The sequence below is a fragment of the Schistocerca nitens genome, chromosome 3 (genome assembly GCF_023898315.1).
Source record: "Schistocerca nitens isolate TAMUIC-IGC-003100 chromosome 3, iqSchNite1.1, whole genome shotgun sequence".
Taxonomy (NCBI): domain Eukaryota; kingdom Metazoa; phylum Arthropoda; class Insecta; order Orthoptera; family Acrididae; genus Schistocerca; species Schistocerca nitens.
Genome location: NC_064616.1, coordinates 641,615,063 through 641,637,223, shown reverse-complemented (window position 1 = coordinate 641,637,223; position 22,161 = coordinate 641,615,063). Strand labels below are relative to the sequence as shown.

General features: G+C 37.2%; 1 protein-coding gene across 1 annotated transcript in view; it reads right to left on the bottom strand.

Moving 5' to 3' along the window:
* Positions 1–22,161, bottom strand: part of LOC126248595 (rho guanine nucleotide exchange factor 17) — a 650,439-nt gene that overhangs the window by 88,562 nt on the left and 539,716 nt on the right. The window contains exon 11 of the mRNA XM_049949719.1: positions 1,950–2,208. Coding sequence (XP_049805676.1) covers positions 1,950–2,208 — 259 coding nt within the window. The remainder of the gene's footprint in view (positions 1–1,949; positions 2,209–22,161) is intronic.

Below are 22,161 nucleotides of genomic sequence, written 5' to 3'. Positions count from 1 at the left end.
TCAATGCTTCAATAAATTTTTCATAGATGGGGAAAAAAAATCTAATGGTGATCTGGTTACTGATCAAAACAGTATACATCTCTTTAGCCTGGGCCAGAATAGTGACCCCTTGTGGCATTTAGTAAAGTCTCAACCAAAGATGTAAAAAATGCTGTTTTGTCCTTTAAAATACTCTGCAGGATGGGATCAAGTACATTCTTAAACTTAATGTTTCAAAGACCCTGCTTACTCAGTTTGAAACCAAACAATCAAAAATCAGTGACATCAGTATCATACATCAAAATCAAGTTATGGAAGAAGCTCAGTCCATCAAATTCCTGTGACTAAACTACAACAAAAATCTAAGCGGGCAAGCACATACAGATTATTTGCCTACTAAACAACCTTGCTTTTGGAATGGACATGCTATCTGGTGTAGCAAACAAAAACAGTGGGAAGGTGGTATACCACAGTTACTTTTAAGCCATAATTAGATATGGTTTAATTTTTGGGGGAATTCAAGTCACATGTCATGAATCCTTCTACTTCAGAGAAGAATCATTAGAAAAATGTATGCTGCCTATCCAAGAACATACTGTCACGCATTCTTCAATATTGTAGAACTATTATCTAGCATTAAACTGTGCGCATTTGATATTATCATCTTTATACAAATCAGTCCTCAGGTAATGCTGGAAAACCATTCAAAACAGACATACAACACTAGACATAAAGAAAATTTTGTGCTTCCAACACATTGCCTAAAACTCTACCAAGAGACACCCAATTGTATGAGAATGAAATTCCACAATAAACTCACAGGTAGAGATGTACTGAGCATTGAAATAGGTTCACTGAAGCAAAAATTATATGATCTCCTGGTTGAAAAATGCCGCTATTCAGATGAGGAATTTATGAATGATGAGATGATCATTTGAACAGTGTGAGTATTTGACATCATAGTTTTGTGTATAACACTGTATCTATAAATTAATGTCTGAAAATTTAGACATGAAGTACTGTACATCATGAGACAAACAGTTTAATAGTGTGTTCAACATAAACATCAGCTAGTGAAATTATTGTTACAAAAAATTATGTAACTATGTATACCATGAGCCAAAATTTGATGTGTCTCCTGTACAATATGATCAGATGATCTGTAATATGTACGTTATGAGATGACAACAAATACAATATCATTTATCCAAGATTGCAGCTGACAGACTTTTACAAATTCAGTCACATACATATATGCACTGATTTTGGTCTGTCAGAGTTCTATCTTTTACTCTCAGTCTACCATTCTTTGAGGAATCATTTATTTTAGTTTAAAAATTATGTGCATAACTGGCATGCTAACTTCACTTTCAAATTATGACATTTCTTGAGTCATACAAAAAAGTTTGGCTAAAATCAAAAGAAAATCATACAAATACAGAATAACACACCACTGCCTTCTTTTTATGTCACCTGACTTTAAATGATGTGTTTTATCTGTGGGAATGACATTATTTAATGCCACACAGCAACAACAACATCTGAAAGTCATAGTATCAAAACTTATTTCATATTATAGTAAGTAAAAAACTAGACTTCCTTTCTTGAGACTCTACTTTGAGAAAACTGTCAGTACCCATTAGTATTATGCTGATATTTCTAATGACAAATTTTTACTTAGAGAAATATATAGACAGTTGTAGGTTAATGAGAGTATTTTTATTTTAATATGTATAAAGAAGAACAACACTCATTATAAACCAAAATTTTGATGTGTTTGTATATGTGGCTGTAATTCTGGCAATGCTAAAATGTTGCTGAGTACTGTACTTTTTATTTATTTTATTTTTTAATAGCAGTCCACACAACATTGTATAAGAGTCCCATTTTACGGATTTTCAATGAATGAGAGGTGCTCTACTTTGTAAAGTTTGAAATCATACTTTCAGCAATAAAAACTGTTTACTTACCCTGAGTCAACAGCAGGAACTGAAGCTATACAAAGTATGCGTGCGTTGCAGACACCATTACAGGATACTACTGTAGGTTCTGGGCTGAGGCTTAGGACACACACTTGGCCAACATACCCATCACTATTGCATACCCAAACATCTCGAGCATCTGTGCCCAATGTAGGAGCAGCACAGGTGAACTGCAAGCCAGCCCGTGTCTTGCGAATTGGGAGAGGTAGAACAAACTCTGGTGATCCTCTTCTTTCAGCAGACAATACTGTAAACATAGATAAGTACTTTCTGAACAACCAGCCACAGCACTGCTATTACACATATCAAATGGAGCAAAAAAATCATTCAGAAATGAAAATTAACTTTCACAAATTGTAAAGTATCCCCCTCACTGATATAGTAGCTACAGTAATCATAGATTAAAGGAGGGTGATGGGTGTGATAGAGAAAAAGAAAGGCTGGACAAATAGGAAAAAGTGAAGGCTACACAGAGAGAGGAGAAAAAAGTATTTTTTAAGCCATTTCCTGCACCAAACTTCATAAAATACGGTAACAAATTGCCAGCATACTTGTTTACTTAATGATCAAATTCTGAAGAAAAATTTCCTGGGTTGAACCCACCATCTCTTTATGGTTATTGTAGTTTTTATTCAACCAGTGCCACTTAAATTCCATATTTCTGCAAAAAAATTCTTTGTGTACCAAAGAGTAGGTAATTTTAGCTTGAAAATGTTTTTTAAGAAACATTGTTTGCAATCAGTGGCATCAATCACTTTCCTGATGTTGGCATGTAACAGCTGTAAGGAAAACTGGGCACTGAAGTTCAAAACTTAGAGGTTTTAGGTTTAAATGATAAAGGAGACAGAGAAAAACTGTATACAGGTAAAAAATTGATAGACATGCTATGTAAATAGTGAGAAGGCTTGAAATGCACTTATTTATTTATTTACTGTATTTTTTGCATGGAGCCAGAACCTGATAGCTATTGGAAATGTCATAGGAACTTTTTACAAGTTTCACACAAACAGAGCAGATCCATTTTATACATGCATAAGTGATTAAACACAGGCCTATATGATACAATTATCATTGCACTTAGTAAGACAACAGAATTATAAGTTTTTACAAGCAGGGAGTAGATATATGGTATATTTGTTGTAACAGGTTTTTGTATGTCTTGTAACAGATTTTTTTAAAAGGAAGTTTAGTGTGTAATATTATCTTTCAAATAAATAACTCTTTAATTCTGTCACAGAAGCCAGAATGTTCTCTTTTCCTCTTTCCTTTACTAAACTTGTAAGGAATAATGTCTCATCAGGTTACAACAGACATCAGAATTTTCTACAAGTTTTTTTTATTACATGTGCATTATTTCTTGCACTATATCATCACATACCTAATTCTTCATAATTACCTTTATCACAAACTAATGAATGCAATTGCAGGCTAGCTGATCTATACTTTCTCCCTGTAGTTAAAATGGCCTTTATAGTCCTATAGGATGGTAGACAGTCTATAAGTGGAGTGCTTCTCTCACCTTGAGCTTTGTTTTTTCTAATCAGTAAATCTGGATTGGTAGTCAGTCACTGGCTGTTGCCATCATTGTTGTTTTATACAATTCATCTACTATTTTTTAATACAAATCTATTATTTCATTGAACAACTCATTATACGTTTTGCCTCATTCTGGTTTTTGTTTTCATATAAGACATTCACTTCATTATTAACACAGTCACAATTATTCTCAGTTTTCTTACATCTAAGCTCCCACTATCTTCCTGCTGCTAAGGATAAATTTTAAGATTATGTTCTTTACTGTGCTATTTCTGAATAGTAAGTGAATATAATTCTTAGTGTGCATCTTTATCACTCAATAAACCATAAATTGGCAGGAATATCACACATTCCATATCTTGTGAAATATTCATGACATGGATCACTGGACACAAAATGCACAAATAAAAGGAGAACATATATCAAAAAATGTTTGATAAAAACAACTTTCACAGTACAGAGGTTAATTTTCAGTGGGACAGAGAACATTCTCAATGCATTCAAATGTAGTTCTTCTCTCCCATTAGTTGTACTGGTATAAATAATGTGATTTCATGCATCACCTGAAAAAGAATCCATTTCTGCTGCTTATGTGTCCTTTTTTATCAGTTTTATAAAATGGCTGTTTACTGTCCTTTCAAGGATTTCATTATGTTTTAGTTTAAGAATGTTTGTAGTATTTGAGGACTTGCCCAATGTCTATTGCACAAGTAAAACACTGACTGACAGCACCATAAAATAAAATAAAATAAAATCAGTAAATAGATGAAAGGGATGAGGGCTAAATCTCTCTGCAGTGTTACCTTCAAAATGGCTGATTTAAAGAAAATGTAAAGTAATTCATCTTATGATGTACCACTGAATGAAACTGTATTACATAATTACATACAAAGCAAATCTTCAGGATCTCTGTGTTTTTTCTTGAAACTGCTAAGATCTTTTTTAACTTTGTCCATTTCTACTGCCTACTCTTACCTTCTTGAAGCATTTTTATTCATTTGTTGGCCCCTTTCTCAACTATTACTCACTTCATTCATTTCTTTCCGAAACTGTAGGCTATTTTTGAGTATGGTTTATTCTCTGACCAATTGATTGCACGACTGACTTCCATAACACTGAACTGGAAGTTTCATTGGTGCATTTTATTAATTTATCATTCTTTGTGTCTTACCACACTCTCAAATTCTGTTATCTTACCTTCTCTTTACACTATCATTCTATATCTATTCTAATTATCTCTTGTTTGTTATACAGCTTCTCCAACTGACTTAACATCTGCTCAAAACAACATTAAAATGTGCTTTTTTAAAGTAATTTCATGAAGTGCATTTCTCATCACAGATACTATACATAAATAATACTGCTCTTCTTTTTCAGTAGGTCTCATATGTTGTAGTTTTGTAACAGAATATCTAACTGTTCTTCTCCTTCATTTTACCCTTGATTAGCATAGTGACTAGGCATCATACTAGAGGGATAACAACCAGGCTTGTATTTGTGAAGAAATGAACCAATTTGGGTTTCCTTTAATTTCTTTAAAACACTTACAGTCCATCTGAGTGTGGTTACATTACCAAGGCCATGTGTGATTCATTCAGCCATTGTTATCAATCTCCTAACTATGTGTTGTTGAACAACTTTTAGATTCTTATCATAGCTCTTCAGTCTTCATTGCTGTAATGCACACAGCTGTGTGTAGTATCTTCAGTGGTACTTAAAAATATATAAGCCATTTTTGTTGCTATCTACTTGCTGTGTTACTGCTCAGATTCATTTTAGTGTCTGTAACCATAATTGCAACACGCACTTGCATTTTCAGAACTAATGTGTAAGATGCCTGTCCCATCAAAAACTGAGTTAGAAGGAAGAATGGCAACATGCAGGATTCCATTTGTACAGACACATACTTAATCTCTTCAGTGTCTCAGTTGTTACTCTAGTATGATACAAACCTTCTAGTCTTCTCTTGTAGTACAAGAACTGTTACTGATAAATTCCATCTAAGGTAGCATTATCTCTACAGCTGAAATTCCATAAATTGCAGTTATTCACAGTCAATGATTACTGTTGTTGGATAGATTTGATTCATATTTTGTCTTAACAACCATCTACAATAAATGAAGGAAGGAAGAGTACTTGTAATGTCCCATTTGCAACTGAACAAGCTCAAATATGAAACAGGTGAACAACAATGGACTGTGACCTATTCAAAGGTATCGTCACAACATTTGCTTTAAGTGATTTTGAGAAAGCATAGAAAACCTACATTTGGATGACTGGACATGGATTTGAACCACAATACTCCTGAAAACAAGACCAGTGCTATAATCACAGGCTGCATTGCTCAGCTATAATCTGTACAAAATGTGCGACAAATGTCCACAACAATTTCTTTCCATAACATTCATGAATTGAGCATAGAGTCATTTACTCATGTGTCTCTATGCAATCTGTTATGAGTGTGAGTTTTTTCATAGTCTCGACGAGAACAATATGCAGGAGGCTGCAAAACATTAACAAATTCCATCCAAAACTATTGTTATTGAAATTTGTAAGGAAGTTTTTGTAAGATATTATTCATATTTACTTTAGTGCCTACCAGTGGACATGTTTGCATTATACTCTCATGTGTGTGGCAAAGAAGACCGAGACCGTGCCTCCATTTGTCCAATGTGATATAGACCCCAGAAACCTATGAAATATTCCAACATAGGCAAGGAATCCCTTTCATAAGGAAACTAAAAACAGTTTCACTGTATCCTAATAATGAATCAAAGCCTGTCATTTGCTTTACCTCCAACTGAGCCTTTCAGATCATTCCACTTCATATTCTCACAGATTATTATACTCAGGTATTTACATGACTTCATTGACATCAGTTGTCATTCATTAAGCCTGTAGGCAGTTGCTGCAACATATTTAATTTTAATCAGGTACACAACTTTACATTTTATTTGCAGAAGGAGTTACTTGCCTTCTTAGAACTAGACTAATTTATTGTCTGGATCTGCCTGGATATTACTGTATCTTTTATCAGACAGAAGTTAGTCATTGATTGCTATATCACCTGTGAAGATTCTGAGGCTGCAAATGTTTCTTTCTGCTAAATTTTTAAGATATTTGCTAAATAGTAATGGCCTTACTGCACTTCTTTCGGCAAGTCCAAAATTATTTCTCTGTATGTGTGTGTGTGTGTGTGTGTGTGTGTGTGTGTGTGCAGATGATGCATGCTGCAGATAATATGCTGCATTCTATCTGTTCAGAAGTTTACATTCTCATTGCAAACCTGGTCATATGTTGAAAAAAAAAAGTATTCTCTATAGTAGTCATAATGGAGCAGTTTTTTTGAGTCATCAGCCTTCCGGCAGCATTCATGCGGCCCAACACGAATTCCTCACCTGTGCCAGTCTTTTCATGTCAGAGTAGCACTTACAACCTACATCCTTGATTATTTTCTGAATGTACCCCAGTCTCTGTCTTCCTCTACAGTTTTTACCCTCTACAGCTCTCTCGAATACTGTGAAAGTTATTCTGTGATATCTTAGCAGATGTCCTACCACGCTCTTCCTTCTTCTCTTCAGTGATTTGAATATATTCCTTACCTCACTGATTCTGAGTAGAACCTCCTCATTTCTTACCTTATCAGTCCACCAAATTTTCAACATTCCTCTGCAAATGCTTTACTTCTCTTCTGTTCTGGTCTGGTTTTCCCACAGTCCTTGTTTCACTATCATACAATGCTGTGCTCCAAACATACATTCGCAGGAATTTTTCCCACAAATTATGGTCTGTGTTTGGTACTCATTAACATTTCTTGGCCAGGAATGCCCTTTTTCCAGTGCTAGTCTGGTTCTTATGTTCTCTTTGCTCATGGGTTTTTTTACAGACTAGGTAGCAGAACTTCTTATCGCCATCTACTTTGTGATCACTGATCCTGATGTTAAGTTTCTTGCTGTTCTCATTTCTGCTACTTTTCATTACTTTCATCTTTCTTTGATTTACTTTCAGTCCAAATGATGTGGTACTCGAGCAAAAACTTATCAAAAATCTAGAAACATTCACCCTGTTACCTTTATCCATGGATCTAGTGAAATTATGTCTGAAGAGCATGAGTTTGTTTTCCATTATCAGTGTTACCAGAACTCATGTTGGTTTCCATGGAGGTGATCATGTTGTTCTATGGAGATTATTGAATTTGAATTCTCAACATGTTCTGGAATTTTGCTACAGGTGGAGGTGAGTGATATGGGATGGTGCTTCTGTAGACAATCTCTATGGGTAATTTCTGTAGATGGGTGTCCTTCTCCATTGAAAATTCAGTATAGAATATGACATGAACTCTATTAGACCATGTACCCTTGCTGTATTTTAGTTATTTTAGAGACTTTTCAAAATCATTAAAAATCAATTACTACATCTCAGATCTTTGGAGTTGTATGAAAAGTGAATTGTGGCCATATTTCTTGAATTTCTACTGTGAGGGAACATTTGGAGTCACTATTCATTACTTCCTTTTTTTGTTTTGCTACTGTCTGCTGTTTCAGTTCCTATGTCATTAAGAAATTAACATTACTTTTTGTGCTACTGACAGCTTTTACTTATGACTAAAATTCCTTTTTGTTTTTGGGGTAGTTTGTACAATATGTCTTTGCTACGGATAGTTAAGGAAGGTCTTATTCAATGCAAAATGTATAACCAGAGTTCCGGAAACACTTTGATATGTTAATGCACCATAAAATTTATCAGACACAAAATATAAATTTTCCATTTTCTGGATGCAAAATTGCAGAATTATTTACTGAGCATCATATTACCAAAACATCATTTGAAATGTTGGATGACAGTGAGTACTCAAGTTTAAATATTCACTGTATTCACAGTGAAATATCATCTTTGTAAAATATGAAAATGTAGTGAGATTGTGGGCTGGAAACATCCTCTACAAGATAAACAAATATATATAGATGGAATGGAATCAGACTCTCTTGTTACCACAAACCAACATTTTACATCTGCTAATATTTTTAAAACCTTCAGTAACACTGTTTTGAGCAGTTAAACAGTCTACCAGAGGATGCCCTTAACTGTGTTATTTTTCTTGGCATGTTCAGCAGGACACTGAGTTGTTGTTTTCAGTGTTGTGGACATAATTTACTATTTTCAAGTTACTGATTCATAATTAAAGTTAATTATTGCTCAGATGTTACATCAGAGGGAATGTTTATGGTTTAAAGTTTGCATGTCAAAGGTAGGGATGAAAGACCAAGAAAACAAGCAGAATGGCTATAAGAACATACTGGTTTATTGCACTCAGCAAGATGAATAACTGATGAATCACTGGATAGATATGTACCTAGAAGAACAGTTCATGATAGGAGGGTCTCTCCATAGTGTACAGTGTGTGTAAACAAACTGCTAAAGACATAGTGAATATTCCACAATAAGTGTAAGACAAAGCATATTGAGACAGAGAGAGAAAGGCTGAATGTCACTAACTTGGATGTCAGAAGGACAATGTGTTTGAAAACCACATCAGCATCTTTTTGAAAGACCTCTCACAAAACCAAAAGAAATTACACTTATATGAAAGGCTGTCAGTGACACCAAAGCTAGCGACCAGGCACTCAAGGGCTACACAGGGGCTGAAAGTGAGATTAATTATGCAGAGCACAAATGCTGAACTCCATTTTCGAATGTTCCTTTACAACTAAGGATTCAGGAATACTTCCTCAATTTAATTCTTGCACCACTGCAAAGTGAGCATTACAAGTATTAGTGTCAGCAGCACTGAAAAACAGCTGAAGCTGGGCAAATTAACCAAGACTGCAGAGTCTGACAGATTCCCTGTCAGGTTTTGTACAAAATTTATGCCCAAGTTAGCTCCTATTTTAAGTGTAGTATCCCTAGAATGAAAAAAAAAATAGAAATAAAAACCTAGAGCCAATGGTCAGAAGAAAGCAGAGGAAACATACATATAAAATAAGAGTAGCAGAAGTGATCTACAAAGCTACTGTCCAATGTCACTGAAATGCATAAATTGTAGAAACTTAGAACATAGTACATGATGGAACATACTGATATAACAAACAAAATGACCTTAATTATGCCAACCAGAATCGGTTCCAGAAATATTTGAAATGTAAAACCCAACAATTGCTTTTCTCACATGAACCCCGAAAGTCATGGATCAGATGTATGAAGTATTTCTTGACTTCCTAAAAGCATTTGACTCAGTACTACATCAAAGCTTGTTACTGAAAGTATGATGATATGATGTATGAAATGAAATTTGTGACTGAACTGAGGATTCCTTGGTAAGACAGATGCTATGTGCTATCTTGAATGGATGGAGGTCAACAGATGTAGAAGTGCATTGGGTGTACCCTACGGGAGTTTGTTGTGAACCCTGCAATTAACATTGTATTGACCTGCCAGACAACCTTAATACTAACCTCAGATATTTTGCAGACAATGCAGTTACCTATACTTACTGAAAAAAATCTGCAAAAATATTCAATAAAATCTTGATAAGATTTTAAAATGGTCCAAAGATTGGTATTGTAGTTGTAAACTGTCACAGTTGTGTTGGGAAGGATCCAGGGCTCCAACTGCTAACAAAAAGTGCTGAACTTCAAATTTTTATGGGTACAGAAAGCTGGCTAAAGATGGAGAAACATTCAGCTGAAATATTTGCAAGGGACCTAACCAAGTTCAGAAAGTATAGATTGCCACACGGAGTGACCGAACAGTTTGAGGTGCCATGTCACGGACTGCGTGGCCCCTCCCACCGGAGGTTCAAGTCCTCCCTCAGGCATGGGTGTGTGTGTGTTGTTCTTAGCATAAGTTAGTTTAAGTAGTGTGTAAGTCTAGGTACCGATGATCTCAGCAGTTTGGTCCCTTAGGAACTCTCTCTCTCTCTCTCTCTCTCTCTCACACACACACACACAAACACACACACACGCACACACACACACACACACACACACACACACACACACACACAAAGTATAGATTAAATACAGTTGGTGATAGAGTGTTTATTGCTGCCAGAAGTAGTTTACTTTGTAATGAATTTGAAGTAGATAGCTCCATGTGAGTTAGTATTGATAGAGATTATACTTGACAACTGCAATAAAGTAATAATTGGTTCCTTTTACCAACCACCCAACCCAGACGATTCAGATCCTGAACCATTCAAAGAAAACCGGAGTCTCATTTCAAATAGGTATCCCACTCATACAATTATAGTTAGTAGTGACTTCAATATACCCTCAATATGTTTGCAAAAATACAAGTCTAAATTCAGTGGAAGGAATAAAATGTCATCCAAAATTGTACTGCATGCTTTCTTGGAAAATTATTTTCAACAATTAGTTCAGAACTCCATTCAAATTGTAAATGTATGCAAAAACATACTTGCCCTCTCAGTAACAAATAAATATTGAGCAAATAGTGAGTATCATAATGGATAAAGGGTTCACGACCACAAAGTCACTGTAGCAAGATTGAACACCATAATATCCAAGCACACCAAAAATAAACACAAAATATATCTATTTAAAATTCTCTTGATGCTTTCTGAAGAGACAGTCTCCCCACCTTCTAAACTAATTATATCAGCTTATACCAGATGTGGTTTGAATTCAAAGAAATAGAATTGATAACACTTGAGAGAGATATAACAAATAAATTAATAAGAGATGGTATTGATCACCCATCATACAAAAAACAGTCTGAAGATTGTTGCAGAAGCTAGGAGAAAAGCATGCAAAATTTAAAAGAATACAAACTGTCCAAGAACGGCAAAGTTTAACAAGAGCTTGAAATTGAGAATGATCTTCCATGCAAGATGGTTTTAATAGAGTCCACAACAAAACTCTACCTCAAAATCTGGTAGAAAACACAAAGAGAGTCTGGCTGCACATAAACTACATCACTGTGAAGATGCAATCAATACCTCCAACGTCCAGTAACAATGGTAGTATTACTGATGATAGTTCCAATAAACCAGAGTTACTTTACATTGTTTTCTGAAATTTCTTCACCAGAGAAAATTAAATAAATCTTCCAGAATTTGAATCAAGAATGACTCTCCATATGAGTAACTTAAAAGTAGACATCCTCAGTGTAATGAAGTAGCTCAAATCACTTAACACATTGACTGCCATGGTATAGTTGGGTTAGCGACCCCTTGGGGCTATTTACTTTTTTTCAATATCCGGCTTTAGTTTGCTCCAAGCAAACTTGTTAACTGCAAATAAAGTGAAAATATGGCATTTTAATATCTTTTTTAATTTTTTGTGTAAGTTACATATGATTCACATGGCTCCAGAGTAAAGGTACCACGTGCGTCATTTGCTATGTCGCTAATAATTTTAGGTTTGTACTCCCGTCAGTTTTTCATTCCACGGCATTATTTATATGCAGTTCCATTATTGCTTTCCTGCATTGTTGCTACAGTCTTCATTCAGTGTTGTTTCCTCCATAACAAAGTAATATTGTGGCAGAAGAAAATATCATGTGGAAGTTATGAAGATGAACAAAGGCATGTACAGCAGCTTTTAGATGAAGTTATTGACATAAGTGATGAAGATTCTGTGTCTTTATTTGGTGATAGCTCAGGCGAATTTTTACCAGAGGAGACCAGAAGTGAAACCGGAAGTTCTGATGATGGAATCACATCAGTGAAGGTAGGAAGAAGAGTTTTATGTCCACATTCTGTCAAAGAAACAGACTTCACAGCTGTAAAAACCAGGCAACAAGGCACCTCTAACCATATTAGTGACATAACTACTGCAGATGATTCAGGTTCAATTGAAGTAAGTGTAATATCAGAAAGTTCTGAAGATGAAGATGACACACACAGAAAAAATTCTAATGAGATTGTCTGGGGGCCAGTTACGGGTAAAAATATGAAAAAATTTACATTTTTCATTCCAGTTCTGGTGTAAATGCTTCTGTTGCACTAACTCTCAAAGGCAAGACACCATACGATTTCTTCAAATATTTTGTAAATGATGAAATTTTAGAATATGTGACTCAACAAACTAATCTGTATGCAAAACAAGTCTTAGAAAGTCATTCAGTAACTCAAAATTGTTAAGGCTTTCTTGGCCACTTGTTGACAAACTGCCTATTGGCTTCTGTCTCGGGTTCTTCGGCCGACGTTCATCTAATGATTTTTCTGACGTTTCGCCAGCACGAGTGGCTGGCTTTGTCAAAGCTTCACCCTCCATTGCCGGTGGTGAACTGGAGGCGAGCTCGCGGCCGCAGACTATATGTACCTGGCGCGCCAACGTCCGAGGGCTTCTCCGCGGTCATTTCCGGTGCGGTTCTCCTCTTGCTACCTGCGACGGTCGTTCGCTGCAGTACGGGAAGCCAGGATCCGTTTACCTTAAGGCTTTCCTTTTCAACAAGAAAAGGACGTTGGCGCGCCAGGTACATATAGTCTGCGGCCGCGAGCTCGCCTCCAGTTCACCACCGGCAATGGAGGGTGAAGCTTTGACAATGCCAGCCACTCGTGCTGGCGAAACGTCAGAAAAATCATTAGATGAATGTCAGCCGAAGAACCCGAGACAGAAGCCAATAGGCAGTTTGTCATTCAGTAACTGTTAATTCACGACTGAAAAGGTGGACTGATGTTAGCAAAACTGAAATTGAACAATTTTTAGGATTTTTGTTATGGATGTAACTAAATGTAAAACCAAGGATTCCAAATAATTGGTCAAGAAATACGCTCTATCACAAAAATGTAAAAAATGTTATGTCACACAATCATTTTGAACTGCTTTTAAGTATGTGTCAGTTTTCCAATAACAACCAGTGCCCACCGGGAATCCACTTATTCAAATTTCAACCTCTTATTGATAAATTACTGCAGAGATTTCAAAGTGTAGTTGTGCCAGAGAAAGAAGCTCGCATTGATGAAACACTTGTGCCATTTTGAGGAAGACTAAGTTTCATTCAGTATATAAAGAATAAGTGCCGTAAATTCGGAATTAAATTGTTCAAGCTTTGTCTAAAGGGTAGCTACACCTGGAATATGAAAGTTTACTGTGGGAAGAATGTGAATCCTGTTATTTCTCTTGCCACTTCTGTTGTTATGAGCCATATGAGTGGATTACTAATTGAGGGCAGAATCATATACACAGACAATTTTTACACAAGTGTTCATCTAGCACATCAGCTTCTTGAACAATCAACACATTTAGTTGGGACTCTAAGATGATGTACAGGCAAAACTGAAGAAGGGGGAACACAAAGCAAAGGGAAGTACCACAGGTGTAGTAGTACTGAAACGGAAAGATAAGAGGGATATTCTGATGCTGACTACTGTGTATGCCGAAGAAGAAGCTGAAGTTCAAACCAGGAAGGGCACAAAGAAAAAAACCAGGAATGATAATTGACTATAATCAGTCAAAGTCTTTTACAGATCTTTCTGACCAAATGAAGTCTTACTCACATTGTCTAAGGTGGGGTGTGAAATGGTAAAGGAAGCTGTCAATTGAATTGTTGACAGGGTCAGCACCGGTTAATGTTCCTGTGATTTACCGATACATCAACAACAAAAAGATCTCAATCACAGAATTCAAAGAGGAAGTGACTTTGAGACAACTCCATACAGAAGATGCCAATGAGCCTGAGACATCTCCCACCAAAGCCATTGTGTTACCTGCAGATTGTGCACTTGTGAAAATGTGAGCAGCCAGATGTAGGTGTACAGTGTACTACGAAAAAATGAAGAACGAATTTGGACAAGAGCAAGCTGTCAATAAATGCAAACAAACTGCATGGAAATGTAAAAATTGTGACTCATATTTTTGCATGAAGTGTTTTTTCATAGAGCACAGTGCATACAGGTGTTAGAGAAACAAAGTGGAATGACCAAAATTTTTCAGTTTCATTGTTGTTGCAATTAGAGTTGAGGAATGTAAATAAAATAGCATGTAATTTTCAATCTACTTTGTATGTAATATGTCAAACTAAATAATAAATAAATAATAAAAAGAAGAAAAGTCTAATACAACCGAGCCATGTGAGTTATATATAACTCAAGAAATCAAATGTCAATAACTATTCTTGAGTTGTTGAAAACCATAGGCCATGAACATGATTTGTTACTGGGGCCATAACCTACTATAACACTGAGTCACAGCACGCTCCTGTGAGTTACAACTGCACCACAGAGCTTTAAATGGAAAAATGTCCGTCAGTTGTATTTACTTCACGTGGCCAAAAGAGAACACTTCCTGTGAGTTATATATAACTAACGTGGCAGTCATTGTGTTAGTAAAGGCAAGGCCTCCTGTCCAGATTGTATACCAGTCAGGATCTTTTCAGAGTACACCAATACAGCAGCTCCATACTAAGCAGTCATACACAACAACTCACTCATCAAAAGATCTGTACCTGAAGAGTTGAAAGTTGCACACGTCCATCAATACCCAAAAAAGGAAATAATAGTAATCTGCTGAACTACAGACTCCTATGACTAATGATGAAATTCAGTTGGATTTTGGGATATAAACTGTTTTCAAACATTAAGAATTACCTTGAAGAAAACAATTTATTGACAAATAGTGAGCACAGGTTCAGAAAATATCATTACTGTAAAACAATACTAGCTCTTTATTCTCATGAAGTAATGAATGCTATCAATAGAGATGACAAATCAATTCCATATTTTTAGATGTCCACAAGGCTTTTGACACTGTTCCACATAAGCAGCTTCTAATAAAACTGTGTACCTGTGGAGTAATATCTCAGTTGTGTAACTGGATTTGTGACTTTCTGTCAGGAAGGTCACAGTTCATAGTAATTGATGGCAAGTCATTGAGGAAAGCAGAAGTAACATCTGGCATTCCACAAGGAATTACTGGTAGTTGGGAGCTCCAACATCAGGCACGTAATGGGGCCCCTTAGGGATATGGCAGCAAGAGAGGGGAAGAAAACCAATGTTTACTCTGTGTGCATACTGAGGGGAGTCATTCCAGATGTGGGAAGGGTCCTTCCAGATGCTACGAAGGGTACAGGGTGCACCCATCTGCAGGTGGTCGCTCATGTCAGCACCAATGATGTGTGTCGCTATGGATTGGAGGAAATCCTCTCTGGCTTCCGGCGGCTATCTGATTTGGTGAAGACTGCCAGTCTCGCTAGCGGGATGAAAGCAGAGCTCACCATCTGCAGCATTGTCGACAGGACTGACTGCGGACCTCTGGTACAGAGCCGACTGGAGGGTCTGAATCAGAGGCTGAGACGGTTCTGCGACCGTGTTGGCTGCAGATTCCTCGACTTGTGCCATAGGGTGGTCGGGTTTCGGGTTCCGTTGGATAGGTCAGGAGTCCACTACACGCAGCAAGCGGCTACACGGGTAGCAGGGGTTGTGTGGCGTGGACTGGGTGGTTTTTTAGGTTAGATGGCCTCGGGCAAGTACAGAAAGGGCAACAGCCTCAAAGGGTGCAGGGCAAAGTCAGGACATGCGGGGACCAAGTAGCAATCGGTATTGTAATTGTCAACTGTCGAAGCTGCATTGGTAAAGTACCAGAACTTCAAGCACTGATAGAAAGCACTAAAGCTGAAATCGTTATAAGTACAGAAAGCTGGCTGAAGCCAGAGATAAATTCAGCCGAAATTTTTACAAAGGCACAGACGGTGTTTAGAAAGGATAGATTGCATGCAACCGGTGGTGGCATGTTTGTCGCTGTTAGTAGTAGGTTATCCTGTAGTGTAGTAGAAGTGGATAGTTCCTGTGACATATTATGGGTGGAGGTTACACTCAACAACCAAGCTAGGTTAATAATTGGCTCCTTTTACCGACCTCCCGACTCAGCAGCATTAGTTGCAGAACAACTGAGAGAAAATTTGGAATACATTGCACATAAATTTTCTCAGCATGTTATAGTCTTAGGTGGAAATTTCAATTTACCAGATATAGACTGGGACACTCAGATGTTTAGGACGGGTGGTAGGGACAGAGCATTGAGTGGCATTATACTGAGTGCACTATCTGAAAATTACCTCGAGCAATTAAACAGAGAACCGACTCATGGAGATAACATCTTGGACCTACTGATAACAAACAGCACCAAACTTTTCCACTCTGTAAGTGCCGAACAGGGAATCAGTGATCATAAGGCCGTTGCAGCATCCCTGAATATGGAAGTTAATAGGAATATAAAAAAAGGGAGGAAGGTTTATCTGTTTAGCAAGAGTAATAGAAGGCAGATTTCAGACTACCTAACAGATCAAAACGAAAATTTCTGTTCCGACACTGACAATGTTGAGTGTTTATGGAAAAAGTTTAAGGCAATTGTAAAACGCGTTTTAGACAGGTACGTGCTGAGTAAAACTGTGACGGACGGGAAAAACCCACCGTGGTTCAACAACAAAGTTAGGAAGCTACTGCGAAAGCAAAGAGAGCTTCACTCCAAGTTTAAACGCAGCCAAAACCTCTCAGACAAACAGAACCTAAACGATGTCAAAGTTAGCGTAAGGAGGGCTATGCGTGAAGCGTTCAGCGAATTCGAAAGTAAAATTTTATGTACCGACTTAACAGAAAATCCTAGGAAGTTCTGGTCTTATGTTAAATCAGTAAGTGGCTCGAAACAGCATATCCAGACACTCCGGGAAGATGATGGCATTGAAACAGAGGATGACACGCGTAAAGCTGAAATACTAAACACCTTTTTCCAAAGCTGTTTCACAGACGAAGACCGCACTCCAGTTCCTTCTCTAAATCCTCACACAAACGAAAAAATGGCTGACATCGAAATAAGTGTCCAAGGAGTAGAAAAGCAACTGGAATAATCACTCAACAGAGGAAAGTCCACTGGACCTGATGGGATACCAATTCGATTCTACACAGACTACGTGAAAGAACTTGCATCCCTTCTGACAGCCATGTACCGCAAGTCTCTAGAGGAACGGAAGGTTCCAAATGATTGGAAAAGAGCACAGGTAGTTACAGTCTTCAAGAAGGGTCGTCGAGCAGATGCGCAAAACTATAGACCAATATCTCTGACGTCGATCTGTTGTAGAATTTTAGAACATGTTTTTTGCTCGAGTATCATGTCATTTTTGGAAACCCAGAATCTACTCTGTAGTTTTCAACATGGATTCCGGAAACAGCGATCGTGTGAGACCCAACTCGCTTTATTTGTTCATGAGACCCAGAAAATATTAGATACAGGCTCCCAGGTAGATGCTATTTTCCTTGACTTCCGGAAGGCGTTCGATACAGTTCCGCACTGTCGCCTGATAAACAAAGTAAGAGCCTACAGAATATCAGACCAGCTGTGTGGCTGGATTGAAGAGTTTTTAGCAAACAGAACACAGCATGTTGTTATCAATGGAGAGACGTCTACAGACATTAAAGTAACCTCTGGCGTGCCACAGGGGAGTGTTATGGGACCATTGCTTTTCACAATATATATAAATGACCTAGTAGATACTGTCGGAAGTTCCATGCGGCTTTTCGCGGATGATGCTTTAGTATACAGAGAAGTTGCAGCATTAGAAAATTGTAGCGAAATGCAGGAAGATCTGCAGCGGATAGGCACTTGGTGCAGGGAGTGGCAACTGACCCTTAACATAGACAAATGTAATGTATTGCGAATACATAGAAAGAAGGATCCTTTATTGTATGATTATATGATAGCAGAACAAACACTGGTAGCAGTTACTTCTGTAAAATGTCTGGGAGTATGCGCGCAGAACGATTTGAAGTGGAATGATCATATAAAATTAATTGTTGGTAAGGTGGGTACCAGGTTGAGATTCATTGGGAGAGTGCTTAGAAAATGTAGTCCATCAACAAAGGAGGTGGCTTACAAAACACTCGTTCGACCTATACTTGAGTATTGCTCAACAGTGTGGGAACCGTACCAGATCGGGTTGACGGAGGAGATAGAGAAGATCCAAAGAAGAGCGGTGCATTTCGTCACAGGGTTATTTGGTAACCATGATAGCGTTATGGAGATGGTTAGCAAACTCAAGTGGCAGACTCTGCAAGAGAGGTGCTCTGCATCGCGGTGTAGCTTGCTGTCCAGGTTTCGAGAGGGTGCGTTTCTGGATGAGGTATTGAATGTATTGCTTCCCCCTACTTATACCTCCAGAGGAGATCACGAATGTAAAATTAGAGAGATTCGACCACGCACGGAGGCTTTCAGACAGTCGTTCTTCCCGCGAACCATACGCGACTGGAACAGAAAAGGGAGGTAATGACAGTGGCACGTAAAGTGCCCTCCGCCACACACCGTTGGGTGGCTTGCGGAGCATAAATGTAGATGTAGATGTAGATATTTTCCTGTTCCTAAACTATATAAATGATTTAGGTGAAAACCTTCTTAGATTGTTTGCAGATGATGACATTTACTGCTTTGTAGAGTCATCAGATAATCAAATCCAGTTGCAAAATGCTTTAGATAGATATCTTATGTGAAAAGTGGCAATTGACCACAAATAATGGAAAAAGTTAAGCCAGCCACATGAGGACTGAAAGGAAACTGCTAAATTTTGGTTACACAATAGTTCACACATGTCAAAAAGCTATAAATTCAAATAAATACTTAGAGATTGCAATTATGAATAACTGAAAATTCAAACACTCACATAGATAATGTTGCAGGGAAAACAGACCAAAGACTGTGAGTTCTTGGTGGAACACTTGGAAAATGCAACAGGTCAACAAAAGAAACTGCCTTCACTACACTTATCCATCATCTTCTGGGCTTTCGGTTCATGCTATGGGATCAACTGTAGATAGGACTGGTGGAGGACATTTGAAAAGTTCAAAGGAGAGTAGCTCACTTTTTATTATCATGAAATAAGGGAGAGTGTTCCATGGATATGGTACACAAATTGAGGTATCAGTCATTGAAATAAAGCATTTCTCATTGTAGCAGGATATTCTAATGAAACTTCTCCTCAGATTGCAAAATTATTTTGTTGGTACCAGTCTACACAGAAATGGTATAGAAATTGCTTGAATGTAATTTGATGAACCCTCTGTCAGGCATTTAATTACAAATTACAGAGCAATCACGTAGATCTAGATCTAGATGTAGACGTAGATGTAGTTGTAGACATAGACGTAGATGTAGATTAGTAAATCACTAAAAATTTCAGAAATATCAAATTGACCACTTCACAAAATGAAAAACACAGTGACTACAATAGCAATGAATTATGACTGGAATCAGTTAAGCAGCAGTTGTAATAGACAGTGAACTATTTGCCATAAATGGAGGTTTTCAATTAACCTGTACCATACTTTCAATGGATTTAAACCAGTCTTCCTCACAACAACAAGAAACCTGTTTTTACTACTTTCAATTTGATGTCCATATATTTTGAAACAGCCTTAGATACCTAGGGAGGCAGGAAGTTTGTTATGTAGAACATGGATGCACAACCACAGCGCTTACAGAACAGCAAGTGTAATCGACAGCCAACCAGTTCCAGTAAATGGTGGTTTCCAATTAACCTCCATGGTTTCAAGGGATTTAAACCTGTCTTCCTCAGAAGGACAAGACACCTATTTTTACTGTTTTTAATTTGATGTCCATGTATTTTCTATGAGGACAGCAAAGACAAGATTTACCTAATTGCAGTGCACACACAGGCATTTAAGCAATCATTCTTCCAATGCTCTACATGCAAATGGAACAGGAACATATAGTAGGGAACATATAGTAGGGAGTAGCCTTTCCCATACACTTCCAGCAGTTTGCAAAGTATCAGCCACGATGTACATGTAGGCATCCGGAAAAGGTGAAAGAGATACACCATTAGGTGAAATACAATCAATAGTAATGACACAAACCTTATTCTAAAATCCAAGGCTGATTACTTGCATTAATAAAACTACATTGTCACAGATTAAACATGAATGATCACAGTTTTCCTAAGTGTTTCATGACTAATTAATTAATAAGCTAACAATGCCCAAAGATGCAATTAGACCACTTCCAATATAAATTGCAGGCAATGTGTTGAGTGTTATATTAGATTGTGTGTTATGACCAGTTGCAACAGCAAAATGTTCTAAAAAAATGTATCATAGATCCCTCTAACAAAAATAACCAAGTCCAGTAGTTGGAAGAAAGCACATGTCAAACCCAGCTACATGAAAGGAAGCAGAAGTGATCTGAAAAACTCCCATCTGATATCTTTGACATCCATTTATTGCAGAATATTAGAAGATATTTGGAGCCCAAACATATTGATATATCTCAAACAGTGAGACCTCCTCCATACCAGTCAGCATGGATTATGAAAACATAAGGGATGTGATACCCAATGCACACTGTTCTCACATAGCATACCGAAAGCTGTGGATGAAGCCTGTTAGGCAGGGGCAATATTTCTTGATTTCCAAAAAGCATTTTGCCCACTAACACATCAATGCTCATTATCAAAATTAAGACTGTATGGAGTAACAAGCGAAATTTGTGACTAGAGTATGGATTTTTTTGTACAGAGGATACAAAAATTTTTCTCGGCTGGAGAGATATCAACAGATTGAGAGGTAACTTTGAGTGTGCACCAGGAAACTGTGTTGAACACTTGCTGTTCCTGTTGTATATTAATGACCTTGTGGACAATATTAATAGTAACCTCAGACTTTTTGCAAATGATACAGTTATCCATAATGAAACACCATCTGAAAGAAGCTGCAGAAATATTCAATCATATCTTGATAATATTTCAAAGTAGTGCACAGACTGGCAACTTGCTTCAAATGCTAAGAAATGTAAAACTGTGCCCTTCACAAAAGAGAAAAAATGTGGCATCCTATGACTATAATATCAATGAGTCATAGTTGGAATTTGTCAACTCACACAAATAACTGAGTGTAACACTTTGTAAAGATAGGAAATGGAATGATTGCATAGGCTCAGTCACAAGTAAAATACATTGCACACTGTGAATGCACACTAGGAAAAAAGCAATATGTCTACAAAAGAGATTTTATACAAAACACATGTACAACCCATCCTAAAATATTGTTCAAGTGCCTTGGACCTGTATGAAAAAGAACTGTCAGTGAATATTGAATTGATACCAGAAAGGGCAGCAAAAATCATCACAGGTTTGTTTGATTGATAAGAGAGGGCCATGAACATGCTGAAAGAAATAAACTGGTAGACATATGAAGACAGAGACAAACTATCCCATGAAAACCTACTTATTAAGTTTCTAGAATAAACTTAAAGAGATGAATCTAGGAATATATTACAACCCACTATATATCCTTCACATTGGGATTGCAAAGACAAGATTAGACTATTTACAGTGGACATTGAGGCACTTAAGCAACTGTTCTTCCCTCACTACTTATGTGAATGGAATGGGGAAGAACTGTAATAAGTGGTACAATGAGATGTACCCACTATCATGCACTTTGCAGAGTGTGGGTGTGGATGTAAATGTAAATGATACAAAATGATCTTTGGCAGTGGATATGGGAAGTCTTTACTCTAGAAGATCACAGCAGCTTTTTAACTACAGAATTCTAGGACCTCTACAGCTTGACACATTATAGCACTGAAGGTATATACACTTATGAAGAATCTCCCATGGGTATGTCATTGCAATGACCACAGATAGTCACATGCCGTAATTTCTTTAGCTTAATAAATAAAACTAATGGAAAAGTAAATGT